This window comes from Achroia grisella, unplaced genomic scaffold, assembly GCF_030625045.1.
Source record: "Achroia grisella isolate CSIRO2021 unplaced genomic scaffold, CSIRO_AGI_Agris_v1 utg1244, whole genome shotgun sequence".
Lineage (NCBI taxonomy): Eukaryota > Metazoa > Arthropoda > Insecta > Lepidoptera > Pyralidae > Achroia > Achroia grisella.
Window position 1 is genome coordinate 861,160 of NW_026712605.1, and position 17,287 is coordinate 878,446.

General features: G+C 32.1%; 1 protein-coding gene across 1 annotated transcript in view; it reads left to right on the forward strand.

The window, feature by feature from the left end:
* Positions 1-853: 853 nt before the first annotated feature.
* LOC131854685 (uncharacterized) overlaps positions 854-17,287 on the forward strand; it is a 126,423-nt gene continuing 109,989 nt past the window's right edge. Inside the window, exon 1 of the mRNA XM_059205817.1 lies at positions 854-964. Coding sequence (XP_059061800.1) covers positions 886-964 — 79 coding nt within the window. The 5' untranslated portion in view covers positions 854-885. The remainder of the gene's footprint in view (positions 965-17,287) is intronic.

Sequence of the window (17,287 nt, forward strand, 5' to 3'; positions counted from 1 at the left end):
GTGATATATTTTTCTCTTATTTGTTTAGAATTAATTACTATTTCTGAAACACGATTTCTAATTTATAATTAAAAACATAGTAATTATTTACATAATTTGACTGTGGTATGAGCTCCGTCCGTGAACTATCAAATGCTAGAATAAACACAGCAAAGGGCGTTAATATTTTGTAAATATATTGTTTTTTAATATTTAATGTGGATAAATAATTAAACTAATATAGTAAATAAAATGACAGGTAATACGAAAAAAAACTCCAAAATACGATTAATTTATTAAAGTAATTTAATACCAAAATTGATGCAATCTCGATTTATTAATTTACAAAAAATCCCAATACATAGAAATCAGGATATAATTTAATATAATAACGATTTTTTCTTCTTCCAACTCGGACGAACTTCATGTTTATTTCATTCATAAATTTATTTCTCGAATTCTCGCATCTCGCTTCATAGCTAATCAAAACATCACTACGTCGCATTTCGCCGCAGTTTCATTGTAATGTAATCGGTCATGTCAGCCTGTTGCTCAGTTAGTGTTGTAGATGGATTCACATGCGTCGGTTTACTATGTAAAATTTGAAGTAAACCAATAAAAATATTATTTTATGTGGTAATTGTGTTCAGTGAACAGCTTTATAGCTGACAACAAGTGATACAGATGAAAAAAAGACTGAAATTTTGCAAGTTTTATTGTGTCCATTAGAGTGGTTTCAAATTGACTTTTGACGTCACAAGTGGCGACCAATCAGTTGGCGCGAAAGAAGAATATAACTTTAGGTAGAAAATAACTGGCATGTTTTGGTTATCGTTACGAGTAGTTCTTAGTTTTTTCGCTTAGAAATGCTCAAAGGATCAGAATAAGTGAGTGTATGATAAAAATATGTTATTAAAATGCAGTGCAGACGGAAGACCGATCAAAGTGAACGGATCCCCGGTCAACCAAGGAAATGGTGCGAGAGGTAAGGTCCGGTACCTTCAATTTACATTTTATTTTAATTAGGTTATTGCTGTGTGACTGTAGTTGGACCGCTTTTATATGTTATAAACATTAAGCGGTTTAAAATTTCGCTTGATTAGATAAGTAATTTTGTTTATAAATATATATTTCTTACTTTTTGCTGTATCGATGGAGACGATGCCTGCTTGTCTTTCTTCCTCTGTAATTAGTTTTACTAGCTCTAAACTTTATTTATATACTTATCTCATTCAGGATAAGATTGTACGAATCGTCAAAATATAAACAAGGGAACAACTTGAATTATGTTGATAAATATGTTTTTGTATACGTAAAAAAACAAGTTGAGTCTGAAGAAAAGGTGAAGAGAAGAAAGCTAGATAAACATCAGTAACATAAAATTAACTATTTTGTTTGTTCTAGTACATTAATGAGTACCTATTGTTTACTATCATTAATATAATTAATTTCTTTAGAATATGACAAAGTGATATATTAAAACATTACTTTATAATTGTCTAATACTAATATATATAATTTTAGTAAATAATAATAATAGCAACACCTATGTTGCTATTAATATTTTTTACTAAAATAATAGATACATGTAAGTACCTAAAAATGTTGAAATGGACAAATATACTTGTTACATCTACGTATAAAAAAATTCATAGTACATCATAACCTCAAAATGTACATTAACTATATTATTTAATTGATGTGAAATATGAATTATAAATCTTCCAATACACATGAGACTTCTTATATAAAATTGCAAATATTGCTTATCTCTCTCTAGATTTAATTGGAAGCCTAGTTATGACAAAGCTTTCTCATTAATTACTGCATCAACAAAATCAACGTGTTACAGATTCAAGTGGTGTAAACTTTCATTGAGAGAGACTTCTGTAATTATTAATATAATAAATAATTCGTGTCGCTAAACGGCGAGATATAGTTGTTCACTGTTATGATAGGAACTACGAAAATATTCAGAATTTCTCTTGTGCTGATACCGTTATATCCCATTGCTGTGTATTTAAAAAAAATAGTAATGAATGTCACACAAACTAAACTTCAATCTTCTAGAAACTACTCAAACTGCGTAGTTTTTGTTCTACCCGTATCTAGCGATGGTAGACAAGTCAGACCATTTATCTTTATTGCATTTAATCTTTCATCTAATTTCGATTTAAACTTCCTCATAAACTAAAACCACAGTACATCACTTCTATCATGACATACTTCGTACGAGTGCTCTAGATTTTTAAATATCTTTAAGCACATTCATCGGCTTTTTTCTTTTGAAGAGAATGGAAGTTTAATTGAGTACTTATCGCCAGTTTGAATAATGCTGTTAAATCGATCAATAAGTTTATTCAGATGCCTATATAAACTATTTTATATTGTCTTTCCATGTAACTGTATATTCCATATTATAGAAAATCGTATTTACATATTTAAATTTCATGTAATATGTTATCCGTTACTATGCCCTTCTGAATTTATATAAAAGTAATCTACTCGAGTTATAAACTTATGTATTGTGTATTCTAAATTTAATAATAATATATATACAGCAGTTTAAAAATGGATTAAGTAATAATCATCTTTTATAAACATCCACGTTTATAATATGTACCTATCTTATGATACTTCCGATAAAAATATTTATTTTTTCTTAGTCCATTGTTGTTTATGGATAGACAGATTAAGACAATGCTATTCGTATATGCCCAAGCGGGTTCATACGTATATTATATCTATTAACTCGTAATAGAGAAAATTATAAGCCAATTAAAGAATGTTGTCTTTTACTCCAAGAGAAAAGATAAGGTACATACATATAACAAAAGAAACAAAGATTCAACAAAGATTATCTCTTATTTTGTGTAAATTTGCAGAATAAAATTGAAATGTATATAGATATTGATAAATAATTTGAATACTACGGCTTGTGCAAGCTTTATTGTTTATTATTTTATTCAAGATATTTGCCGCTAAATGTTTCATATTTATTACTTTGATTAATTTAATAAATTAAATTAGAATACACATATGCATATTATTATTTACATAATTATTTTAAATCTTTTCTACAGGGAAGTATATTATGAAGCATGATAGTCATCAAGTACCCACTATAGTTAATTAATAATATAAATGAGATATAATAATCAACGAGAAAAGAAAAACTAAATGAAAATTGTATTAGAAGAGAAAAGCATATAGTTTATGATGAATATAATTGAATAATCAAGCAATTTAGCGTTGAAAAGTTTAGCTTTCCAGTTTCCGTAAAAACTGAAGCTACTGGCCAGTCAAACAAGACTAATTAAGTTGGTAGAAAACTGGGGATCCAAGTTTTCTGAAGGGACTAGTAATTTCCGTTATTATTAAACTGACAATCTATTTACATTTCCAAAAAGTGAAAGAAACGGGAGGAAATGGAATAAGAGTTAAGTCAGCAATGAAATATACATATGACAAGAGTATAAATTGTATATCTTATTCTTCATGCGTTTCTATTTCTCATGAATACGAACAAATACCTCTATTTCTACCATTCAATTTCACTACTTTTTAAACCGGAATGCCACTCAAATCTGCTATAGTTAGAAATACGTAGCAGAACGACTTACCCTAAGCATAAACACACGACTTCGAATTGTATCCCTCAGGTAATCCATATTTATTAAATAAATCTTGTAAAACTGTTTAAAACACAATATCAAATTATTCCAAAAAAAGCAATCTGCAAGTACTGATGGATGGAGCTGAATTCCTGTAAAGAAACTATATAACAGACAGATTGTGTATTTTGATTAGTCTTATTTCGTTGCTGCTTGAGAAATATTTATAAATATCTTTAAGCATTGTTCGAGTAATTCAATAAACACTTTACATTTTACAGGTTTTGTTTGATATTTTAAGTTCAATACGATGTACTCAAACACTAAATAATTTTTATATTAATAGCATGATTTAGGAAACTTCAGTTTGGTAGTGGTGCAAAAAATGTATACGGTGTCCGATATTGCTAGTCATACTATACATAACGTAGGTACTCTAGATGACATGAGGTCGACAGTAGATGCATATTTAAGTAGTAGTCTATGTAAGTAAATTCTAATGACGAATTACATATTGATATCATACTAACACTGTTTAATCTATGATCTAATAAACATTTGAGTTTACGACGAGATGCTTCCAGGGTCTTGGCTCAACTCCGCTATGGTTTACCTATTTATAAATAAACTATGCGAGAGACGTAAGTTATTAAACTTCGAAATAAATTGCCTGTTTGTTTATGCAAGGAGTTTATTAAATGATCGACCAATATTATTACTAATACATCAAAGCTTCCAAAAGCGGTTACTGCTGGACATTCGAATTCCGGTGTGGACTCTGAACCATGAGAAATAGTAACAAAAACATCTATCATTCATCGGCAAGTTTATGGCCAAAATTTAATAATAAATTAGTTGTCTAATTTCTACGATATTTTTAAGAGATTGGCTAATTTTGATAAAATAGAATCTGTAAATAGATTTGTTTTGTCAGAGTAATTGTGTTTGTACATTTGACATATCTAAACTAGTTGTTTAAGAGCAAATTCAATTTTAGAATATATTACGTCGGGTAGATATAAAAAGGTCTAATTTATGTATAGCGTAATTTTATGCTGTCTTCTTAGAATTAGTATAAAAATTAAAAGTTGATTTTTCGAACCCGAAAAGGTTCTGATGATTTTTCCAAAAGTACAAGTATTAGGGTTCATCATTAGTAATTAAGAATGAATGATGATGAGTCAGTTGATATATTTATAGCTATTGCCTACATATAATTTACGAAATAAGTGCTAAATGAAATGCAATCCGAAATACATGCTACCAAACGTGACTTAGGAAATGTAAATCTATAAGTATCCAATTATATTTTTATCATTGCTGTTGTTAATGTTCAAATAAAAACCTCGGCAATTAGACAAACACTACTTTATGCTGATGTTAAAAAATATTTAGGCCAGATATTGTAATTAAAACGTAATTAATGACTCGTTATTGTGTATACGAAAGCGGATTGTCTCTTTCATTCTAAACAATTAAGCTTCACATACGACACGACCCATTTGGCTGGTGTCACCGACTATTGCGCAAGGGAAAACTATGCTTTGGAGTGGCAGCATGCTTATTCTTATACCCAGATGGATGACCAATTGGTCCCACTTAGAGTGGCCGCGGTTTCATCGACATGAATTTTATAGCCTATGTGTTATTCTGATGTATAAGCTACATTAATGTACAGTTTCCATAAAATCCATTCAGTAGTTTTTGTGTGAAAATGTAACAAATATCCAAATATCCATCTATCCATCCATAGTCACAGACTTTTGCGTTTATAATATTAGTAAGATTATAGCCATGGTAAACAGCTAACGGAACCAATACATATTCTTAATAAAATGCTTGATTACACAGTCCTATATTTGATATGAATCAATACGATATAAAAAACGCTATGTTAGGCGTTTGACGAAAGTAACGCAAGGAAGAAACAAGGAAGAAACAAAAGAATGTCATATCTGTGAGAAATTACTTGATATGCAATTGTAGCTTACATAATAGGGAAAAAGAATGGGCTAGTTTAGTTCACCACATGACGCATGTCAACGCACTAATCGGTCGACCTAATCAGTTCATGCAATTATAAAGTTCGGCCGTATCATTATTTCTTTAACAGAACTATAAAAAGTCGTCTCCGTGGGTATCTCAGTCTCACTTATATCAGCTTCCAGCTTACTTAATTAATGTTGTTTCGGTGGTAGGGTGCAATTAGGTAGTGAAATTACAGAAAGTGAGGCATGACTTATTAGCCGAATAATAACGCACGAGGTATAACCAGACAACATGATGTCCGTAGCGCTGTTCATGTTCATTTACCGTCAAATGAACCATCAGCTGATTTCGCAATTCTAGTAACATACAAATAAATTCTTAATTCACCAATAAAAAAATTAAATAGGCAGTATGTATTTATTAGTCTTTAATACATAATAGTCGGCTGTTTAATTTATATCGTTCTCTCAAATGTAGATTAACATTACAAAATGATTGATTTGTTTCTTGTAACAACTTCGATTTGTTGATATAACGCTAGCAGAGCTGCCCGCCGTCTATCTAGTTGTTATCAACGCGCCAACCGTTATCTGGGGGTCAGAAGCGGCGCCCGCGCACTCCGCCGCTCCGCATCGTACAGAGACTACGCGAGCACGCGACGATCATATGACCGGCCTGGCTTCACCTGACGCAGTCGCATTGTTTGGTCGTTGACTTATTATCTCCACAATTGACTGTGCATTTTTATGTTTATGATTACCTAAGCTGACAAAGTTTCTGAGAAATGATGATTATGGTAGGATTTAGTGTAATGAAATAATATCTATATATATAAGTAATATTGTATACAGCAATAGAATAGCCAGAGGAAGGAATAATTTTATTGTATGGAATGGGGTATCTGTATGTAATCTTATCTATGCTAGTAACACAAACTCAGCTTAACTTGGGACTATAGGGCGCTGTATGAGTTGTCCTGAGATATTATTGTATTACATATACTATTATAAGTATAAAAAAAGTTTCTTAAGGCTCGGTAGTGCACATATGACACCTCTAGTGTTTCAGGCTTCCATAGATTACGGTAAACGTTTATCATCAGATGGACCTTATGCTTGTTTGCAACCATGGTAGTAGAAAAAATCTAATCTATTCATGACAACAAAACCGAAAGCAAGGGTTCGCATAAATTGTTAATTTTATTGAGTATTGGTCTGTTCGGGTTACGGCCACTGGTTTGATTATTTCTTTTTGAGAAAAATGTAATATATTGGTGATCATTACATTCTTCCTAATTGAATTTAAAAATGTATCTGTATTTTTGTAAAGAATAAGAGCTGTCATTCTTGTCAGTTCTCAGCTCGTAAGCACACCGAACTGATAGTAGATCTGACATATCATAAGAATCTGTAATAGACCTACATGAATAAAGATTTTGACTTGATTTGATTTATTCTGTAAACGAAGACACGAAGAAATGTAGATCCACTTTATTTCTTAGTGTAATTAATTTGAGAAAAGAATTTTTAAACTTTTCATACTCGACCACTTATTTGATTCTGCTTTATATTTTCTCGAGATTCTTTCGCAACTTTTATAAAATTGTCCGATTTCATGAATACCATCTATAGCTTGTTACCTTTTACGACTAACAATTTATAGAAAAATATTAAACTAGATTAGATATGCGATCAAAATATATGGTAAACGGTAACCATCGCCTTCTTTTAAAACCGTAATACATGTAGCACTACGGTTTTAAAAGAAGAGACTTATGTTACCCGCGCAGACGGTTCCTCTTGCAGATTTGGGCAAGAAGTTAGTTTGAATATGGGAAAATTATAGGATTTTGATTCCAGGGGAGATTTAATCATATGCTGATTGACACAGTGTCCTATGACATTGTGTGTGCGTGAGACAATTTATAAAATTTAATGGAGCAAGAATTATTTGCATTGAAGGAGGCTATAGCACTCGTTTCCATCTATATACCTACTAAAAAGCTGCGTGAAGATATGTAGGCGAAATATTATACACGTATTCATCCATCGGTAATTTATTTAGTAATCCTTTTAAGTTTTTGCCTCGCCACATTGTAATGTCATGATCGGACTCGCGCACGTCATACAAGAATTTAAATCTGTATGTTTTTTAAAAGATATTTTTAGCATCTTATACATAAAAACGTAACGAATTGTATTTTCATAATTAAATATAGTATTCATACGCAAGCATTCATAATTGAAGTATGTTTTTCGGTTATTGAGTACCTACGAATAGATTTTTTGTTAAGTCGCATTAAAAATAATCTGTGGATATTGATACTTGTTTTATAATTGCTATATAGTCTATGGTATGTAGTAGACGAGGTGGAATTGAGAACAATAAGAACAAAGCCTACTGTTACTTTTATTAAATTCGAATTACAAAATAGTTGTGTCAATATGAGTCTATAAGACATATTAGTGGTCCTTTTTTTTTTATTTTATGTATTTGGAATGACAAACCCCAGACCAATGAGAAAATAATCAACACGTTTTAAAGGCTACCCATAAATCATATTAATATAGTTTCTCTAAATATTAAATAAAGACGCTATGTTTAGTCTTCAAGTGGGCAGAGAACTGTTGCTTGTTAATTTTTTTTGTACATCTATAAATTATGTTGTGTAGGCTTTTTTTCTTCTTATGTCTTTCGAATAACAGTCTGGCGATCTGCCTAATGGTAGAATGTTAACCATCGCCTATGATTCTCATATTTCAGCTAGTTTATAATATATCACACGTCAAATTGGTATCTAACAGTGATATTGTACTGTATACAGAACCATTTTCGCGCGTTTCCGATACGGTCTTGGTTTATTTTTTATAAACAGACAAACTACAACCGTAGCTAGATACGGTATCGAGACCTAATTAAACACGAAGGGAAACCATAGATAAGATAGACAATTTAGGTCTGTGACGGGCATGAATGAGACGTGTCGATGACCGGTAGAGACGGCCGATACTCAGTCGCATCGCTGTAAAACCTTGTTTGTTATTGTTCAGACTTATATAATGGCATTTAAACAGTTTACGTAATATTATTGTAAGTGATGTAGTTAATTTGAACCAGGTATTCGCTTATAATTTTTTTTTTTATTGGGTTGTTTGAGCTATTGTCAGGTGCATGGACCTGTAGCACTGCGACCTACATAGATCTACTGTGCTCGCTCTTTTCAAAGTTAGCTTCCTAGACCCGTCAGGGACAAGAATTGAAGGATATTCTTAGGAGCGATGGTTTTTATCTCCTCAGGAAAAAGTGTAAACTTTCCAAAGAAGATATTTCGTTTATACATGAGTGGGCTACAACCACATAGGATGTGTAGTGGCGTTCCTCTTCAGTTTGACAAAATATGCAGATCTTTGTTGCGCATAATTTTATGTAAATTACGCCATCTATTATTTGAATAATGAGTTATAAAATTGTAGATGGAGTATTGTTACTAGCTGTGCGCGCAGTTTCACTCGCATGTACTTTATAGCCTATGTGTTATTTGTTTAAGCTATAGTAGGTACAAGTCTCATCAAAATCTGTTCAATAGTTTTTGCGTGAAAGAGTAAGTAGTAATAGTAGTAAATAGAGAGCGCTGTGTAAATTGTCCTGACATATAATTGTTATAAATTTTTACATAGTATAAATGAATGCAAATTTAAATTCATGTTAATATCTGTCTGTTCGATTAATTATTTATATTGTTAAATGTCCAACATTAAGTAATAATAAGTATGTCAAAATTAAAATTAAATGTAATAATAACAATTTATATCATTTTAGAAATAATCCAGATACAGTGATTGAATGTTGTAGGTTTATATGTGTGATAATACATGTATACCAGTGCGATTAGATTTTATAAACTGCATAGCAGATTCTAATGCAGATTGAAGAGGTAGGTTTATATGTGTATAATACATGTATACCAGTGCGAAGCCGAGGCAGTTAGCTAGTATTACATAAAGAAATTAAGCTAATAATAATAATAATCATCTTAGGACAATTCACACAGCGTCATCTAGTCCCAAGTTAAGCTAGCTAAAGCTTTTGTTATGGGTACTAAATAACTGATAATAAATACATATATATATATATATATATATTTCGATATTATAGGTATATTAGAAAACACCCAGACTGATACAAACAATCATACTCATTAATACAAATGTTTCTGCCGTGCGAGAATCGAACCAGCGACCATCGGAAGTAAAGCGGTGTGCTAAACCGCTAAACCACCGAGTCCGTCAGTTATATCACTTATTTGAATAACCCGCTGAAATAAATGTTTTCACAATGCGACTTTATTCAGAATCACATATGAATAGACTGGTAATTTGTAATTTATCAACCATACCGCACAGTTTTTCACACATCTATTTTTAGATCGTTGAACATTACCATGGCAATATTGTAATATTCACCAAGTGATTATACTTGCTCTGTGATTTTCGCAGACATTGTATCATGCTGTAATATTTGTGCTAGTATGAAGATTATTCATAATGAAACACGTGAATGTATTACATTATATAATAAAGAGTAATTAAACTAACATAGAACATCAGTTTATATATAGTTAGATATAGATAATAATAGTATTGTAACGGACTGTATTAGACTGGTTTAAAATGAGAATGTTCCTAGGTAAGGTAAAATATCTGTATGTATAGTACTAGCTGAATGCTAGTGGAGCAAAAACGTCAAGAACAATGTATGGTATTAAAAAACAATTGGTATTTAAAAACAGAACGTAAAAAAATATAATCCAAAAATATATAAAAAATAAAACTTATATAACTATAATTCTACATCTACTCAAATGATTTTATCATCAACCAGCTACTCGTTCCGACTTCGCGCGGGTGTAAATGTATTGTATATATAAAAATCATCCTCTAAAATCACTCTATCTATTAAAAAAAAACTGCTTCAAAATCCGTTGCATAGTTTCATAGGGACCGACAAAGCGACTTTGTTTTATACTATGTAATGATGATTACATTAAGTTCATAATATAACAATAAGCCGCATATATAAATCCTAATCTATGGTCACAAAAAATAAGTTTATACACTGTGGCTGAAATAAAAATGGCGCGAAAAATCTTTCAACGTACAAGTATATTTTGTTTAATTCAATCAGTAAGAAAAGTCTGTCTAATGCAAAACTGGTTCTCGTTGAAGTCTATACAATTTATTTGAATTTACGTAAAATAATCCCCCGTATTGAAACCTCCTTTTAACAGTTGGTAGAGCACTGACGTGTGTAGTCGTTTATTCATGTTTACCATCATCGGAAATTCAAATTGATACACCTAAAATCTATGACAACAGAGTGGTTTATGGCATTAATATTTGTGTAGGCCTTAATAATCTTTCGTTAATAAAAAAACAAAGTTATTAACATTTAAATTGCCAATAAAGATATATAGACGATGAGGTGATGTGGCATGACCGCTATGTTTTATAATCGTGAGAAGGAAGCCAATGGACCATCTGAAAGTTGGTATACAATACCAATTTGGGTATTTTATAGCTTGGCGTTCTCACCTTTTTTTTTATACTACTTAGGCGCCAAACAAGCATACGGCCCGTCTGATGGTAAACGGTTACCGTAGCCTATGGATGCCTGAAACACCAGGGGTGTCACATGCGCGTTGCCGACCCGTCACCTAAAGTAAACTTTTTTTATATCAAAGGGTACAAACGAACTTGCGATTCTTGATGGTAAGTGATTACCGCTGCTATGAACATCCGCAACACCAGAATTGCAAGTGCTTTGCCGACCTTTTAAGTAGGAATAAGCTCTGTTCTTGAAGGTTTCAATTTTTTTTCTCGTATTCATCCATCTACTTTTTAATGAGGGTACAGGCAAAGATCCTTAGACTGTACAGCCTAGTCTGCTTATTGAGGAAAAATGAGCATAGTACTAGAAAATACAAGGTTCTCCTATTCTCTATGGAATTTGAGTGGCGGGAATTGTTGATAATGAGACGACTTGTTAATTGGAGCAAAAGTGTCCCACTTCTGCAAACAAATACGTACCTATTCATAGTATACTTATTGATATCTATGTTAGTAAAAAAATGAGAATAATATATTAAACTAATGTATTTGCTCTAATAAATAATTACTCTGTACATATAATAATCTTGAAGTTCTTATTTTTTTATCCGCAAACGTAGACCACAAAAAAAATGTTTTTATGACGATTTCCCTTGACGACGAGTTGACGATTTGATGTTAATAAAGATACTGATTTAACATAAAAACGATGTTATCAAAAATAATAACAACAGTAAACTATAGTTCAATAGGTCTCAAATTTGTTATGTAATCAATTATGATAACAATACGAAGTCTGTTTTACAAATAATACGTACATTAACTGTACAATGTAATTATTTAATATTTTAGATACAATATTTATGTATTTATCCGTTATCAACTGTATTGTATTATATCCGCAATTTAGAATCTTATTAATATTAAAAACACGAAGATTGTGTGGATAATAATAATAATAATCTCAGGACAATTTACACAGCGCCATCTAGACCCAAGTTAAGCTAGCTAAATCTTGTGTTATGGGTACTAGATAACTCATACATATACATAGTTTTTTTTTTTTAAATACATACATATTATACATAGAAAACACCCAGACCGATACAAACAATCATACTCATAAATACAAATGTTTGTGCCGTGCGAAGAATCGAACCCGCGACCATCGGTCGTAAAGCGGTGCTAGACCGCTAGACCACAGAGGTCGTCTAATAGATGGATGGTTGTTACTCTTTCACGCAAAAATTACTGATTGAATTTTGAAACTTTACTTACTTTTCCGAATAACACATAGGCTATAAATTTCATGCAGGTAAAACCTCGGGATACAGCTAGTATATAATAGAAATGAGATAGACCTTGTACGAGGTAACGTATGTCTGCTTTAGTACGTCTGTATGTATATTTCAGATGCCAAGCTTGCTTTGTAAGACGTGTTTCTGTTAAAGGGCTTTGAGATAAGACAGTGAACACACAAACATATGAAATATTCATATTAGGGTTACGAAGGTATGGCATGAAAAAAAACCGAACCGGCTATTTACGAACCAATGTATGAACTAAACAACTAATGAACTAAGAAAAAAACTTTAAATATATATATTATATAATAAATATAATATAATACATCATCATTACATAGTATAAAATAAAGTCGCTGTCGCTGTCTCTCCGTCCCTATGTAAGCTTAAATCTTTAAAACTACGCCACGCATTTTGTAGCGGTTTTTTTCACAGATAGAGTGATTCAAGAGGAAGGTTTATATATATAATACATGTACACCCGTGCGAAGCCGGGGCGAGTTGTTATAAATATATTATAATATTCAGATTAATAGAAACAATCTTATTTAAAAGTTTGTATTGTGCTAAAATCAAATCCGCAACCGTCGGAAGAGAGACTGCGTGCTAAACCGCTAATCATCAAGGCCGTCAAAGGTTCAAAATATCAGCTATCAACCGCGTGATAATATATATAGTAGAGTATACGTGAAATATATTGAAGAATTAGAAACTAAAATTCTCGTGTCGCGCCTCCGAAACGGTATGCATATCGGGTATGTCTGAGAATCGGCCAACATCTATTTATTATACCCCTCAATGATAAGGATGATATGATACACCCCTAAATATTATTTTTTGTTCTTACACAATTTTTTCTACGATGCGGTCCAACCCCTAATAATTATTTTTTCAATTTTTTTTTTGTAATTTGTCATAAAAAATACATACAACCCTAAATTTTCACCCTTCTACCTAATTTTTGTGGCTAAACAACAGCAGATAATGAAAAAAGGAAGAGGACCTGTTTTGTGCAGATTTTTATTATCTACAACTTTCATTTAAAACATTTTTTTATTTTCGTTGCCGTTATGGAGTTATTTTGAAAAAAGGCGTTTTTCAACTCTTTTTTACTTTTTTCTTCCCTTTCCCGTTAACTTTAATCAAAATTTTTTTCTGAATATTATTATTCATATATCTGCGGACTTATTCTCATATATTGCTACAAAACTGGTCACATCATGTTTAATTTTAAATTTTATTAGACTAGGCGGTTTTTTATATATTTACAAATAAAATATATTGTTGCGTAGACCTAATTCGGTTAACATTTGAACTGATTGATTTTAGATTATGATATGAATGCACCCACTCATATGCCTAAAGCTTATCAGTAAGTTTTTTGTGTGAATGTGTCTTATCATCTGCTTGGGGTAGGTTTAAGTTATAGTTGTGTTATGGCGTCATTTGCCTACAATAATAATGTGCTGGTCGAAATAAAACAGGTGATGAAAAATGCCGATCGAAATAAAACAGGTGACGAAAGGTGCTTTAGTAATCTATAGAAATATATAAAACTAGCTATACCCGCTGTTTCACCCGCGTCAAATTTCTATAAAAAATATAGCCTATATGTTATTCTGATGCATAAGCTATATTACTGTAAAGTTTCATCAAAATCAGTTCAGTAGTTTTTGCGTGAAAGAGTAACAAACATCCACAAACTTCGCGTTTATATTATAATACTAGCTACTCGCCCCGGCTTCGCATGTTGTCCATACAACATTTCATCTTCATTTTCAAACCCTTACAACCCATTTTTGTATTAAAACGCAGCATTTCTCTGGGTCTAGACTGTCTGGGTACCAAATTTCTTTTAAGTCGATATAGCGCGACAGACAGTTTTATTTTCGCGATTATAATATGAGTATATATATATAGATATATAGACGAAGGTTACTACTTACTATCAGCGTGTTTGCTATTTCAATTACATAAAAAAAGTCCTTTAATGTCACGCTAAACGTGACAAAATTTGTATCCAATAGAGCCGACGCGGGCGGAAATCTATCGATTTTTCTATGTGAGTAGAATGATAAACGAGCAAACGGTACATTCGAAGAAAAGTGGCTAGTCGTCGCAATAAAAAAATGAAAACAATCCATATTGACGGACTCGGTGGTCTAGCGGTTTAGCACAGCGCTTTAGTTCCGATGGTCGTGGGTTCGAATCCCGCACGGCACAAACTTTTATATTCATGAGTATCATGGCCTCGGTGGTCTAGCGGTTTAGCCTTCCGATGGTCGCGGGTTCGATTCCTCGCACAGCACAGACATTTGTATTTATGAGTACGATTGTTTGTGTCGGTCTGGGTGTTTTCTATGTATGGTATGTATTTACGAAAAAATATGTATCTATGTATTTGTATCAGTTGTCTAGTACCCACAACACAAGCTCTGCTTACCAGGGAACTACATGGCGCTGTGTTAATTGTCTAGGGTTATTTATATTTTATTTATTTACATATACAATACGAAGTAATCAACGTTTAGCTTTTTTTTTTATTATCTGTGACCCAAACAGTGGAAGACTATGACTAAAAGTTACATCATTTATATTTAACTAACTACCCACCCCGGCTTCGCCCGGGTGTACATGTATTATACATATAAGCCTTCCTCTTAAATCACTCTATCTATTAAAAAAGATTCGAAATCCGTTGCGTAGTTTTAAAAATTCACCATACATAGGGACAGACGACGATTTTGTTTTATACTATGTAATGATGAAAATTTAGCGATATCCTGAAAAAACTACAGTCGATATAAGCAAGTACAATCTATTATCAAATTGACGGCCTTGATGATCTAGCGGTAGCACACCACTTTATAAAAACATATACTGATAACGGTCTCGGTGACCTAATAATTTAGCACATCGCTTTACTTCCGATGGTCGCGGGATCGCTTCCTCGCACGATATAAACATTTGTATTCATGTGTATAAGTGTTTGTATTGATCTATAGTGTTTTTATGTATGTATTTACAAAAATATTTATATTAGTTGTCTAGTACCCATAACACAAGCTTTACTTAACTTAGGACTGGATGGCGCTGTGTGAATTGTCCTGAGTTTGATTATTATTAAATATTAAGTGGTACGACTTTATTATAGTACAATAAATACGTAGTAATATATATTATATAGATAATCTTTAAACAAATATACGGTCTGTAAAATAAACACAAATTGAATACAACACATAGTGGTATCTGGTAAACGTGACTTTTATTTATCAGAAGAATAGTTTTCTGACATTGTGATAGGTAAGTCTGTTAGCATAGAGATGATAATAACGCTCCTATGTTTAGTGCTGCCGAGATATCGACTCTAAATGTTTGATAATCAGAGATAATTGTCCAAAATAAGACTTGTAAGTTGGTTGAGATAAAAAATCGCCAATTGAATAATGAAAGAGCGGCTCGCTTCCGTGTATCGCCAATAAGGAAATAGAGTGGAACAAAAAATATATAGTAACTGTTGAGGCGATGATTTTGTTGTGTTTATACATTTTTTTTATTCGATGACGATAAACGCTGGCATGGCAGCAGTGGAGGATGATAGAGTGAGCGTAAATCAAATGAAACTAATTAAAATATCTTTATTCATGTAGGTATATTACAGGCTCTTATGATATGTCAAATATATCGATCGGAGTGCTTTCAAGCTCAGAACTGACATGAAAATATGCTCTTTTCCTTTTCAATGGTTACAAAAATACAGATTTACTTTTAAATTGAATTGGGAGAATGTAATGACTACCAGCATATGTTATTGCATTTTCTTTAAAAGGAAATAATTTAATAATTAGTCGTAAATCTGAAGTTATTAATGAGGCTAATTAATTTTTAAAGAAATTAATATTTACCAGTCTACGCTAGGGGGGCAAATGGTGATAACTACAATGAATATGTTTCAAATTTGTCGTAGAATAACAAAAGAATATTAAATAGTATTTATACGGGATGTGATTGTTAGTAATTAGATTCACGAGCCCATTGCTAGCAATGCAGCATACATTTCTAGCATTTGTGAATGAAGTCAGGTTGACCTGCTCTCCCTAGAAATCATCTGGATAAATTCCTGAAGAATTTGTTAGGATGGGTTAATTAACCTGAACTCATGCTCATCTTGTCACCTTTCACTCGTGCCCCAGCTTAAAACGTTAGCGCAGGCGGGTGTATCATTCCAATTGAAAAAATATAGTATTTATATTAAATTTCTTTGAATAAAGATTATTTCTATTTCCAATGGTTTTCAGAGGGGTCTGATATGAATATTGTTAACAATGGACCTACTAGTACACATTACTGACAATAACCCCCGCTCCTCTCCTGCGGCCGCTACAAGATATTGAACAGATGATATTGTTTATATTTTACGGCCTTATTTATTACGTTTTTTTTTTATAACGCATTGGATACTTAGTATAACGTAGCGGTCGGGTCGGGTTATCGAAACGAGACGGAATCATAGACTTTTGGTCTGAAAACATTAAATTGCTAATGATTTTCATGTAATAATTAAATGATATAAAGTATTTTATGGCTTTGCTGACGAGCCGTGAACTTCGACCACGGCAATCCGGTTTTTACTGTAGGTAGCTAGGTGCTAACTACTAGGTGACTATATACTAGTAATTCAATTGAGTTTCTTGCCAGTTCTTCCCAATTCGATCTATGTACTGAACTGGACGGTAGGGAAAATTGTAATATAAAAAAAATTGACGTACGTAAGCCGCTAAAATGTCTAACA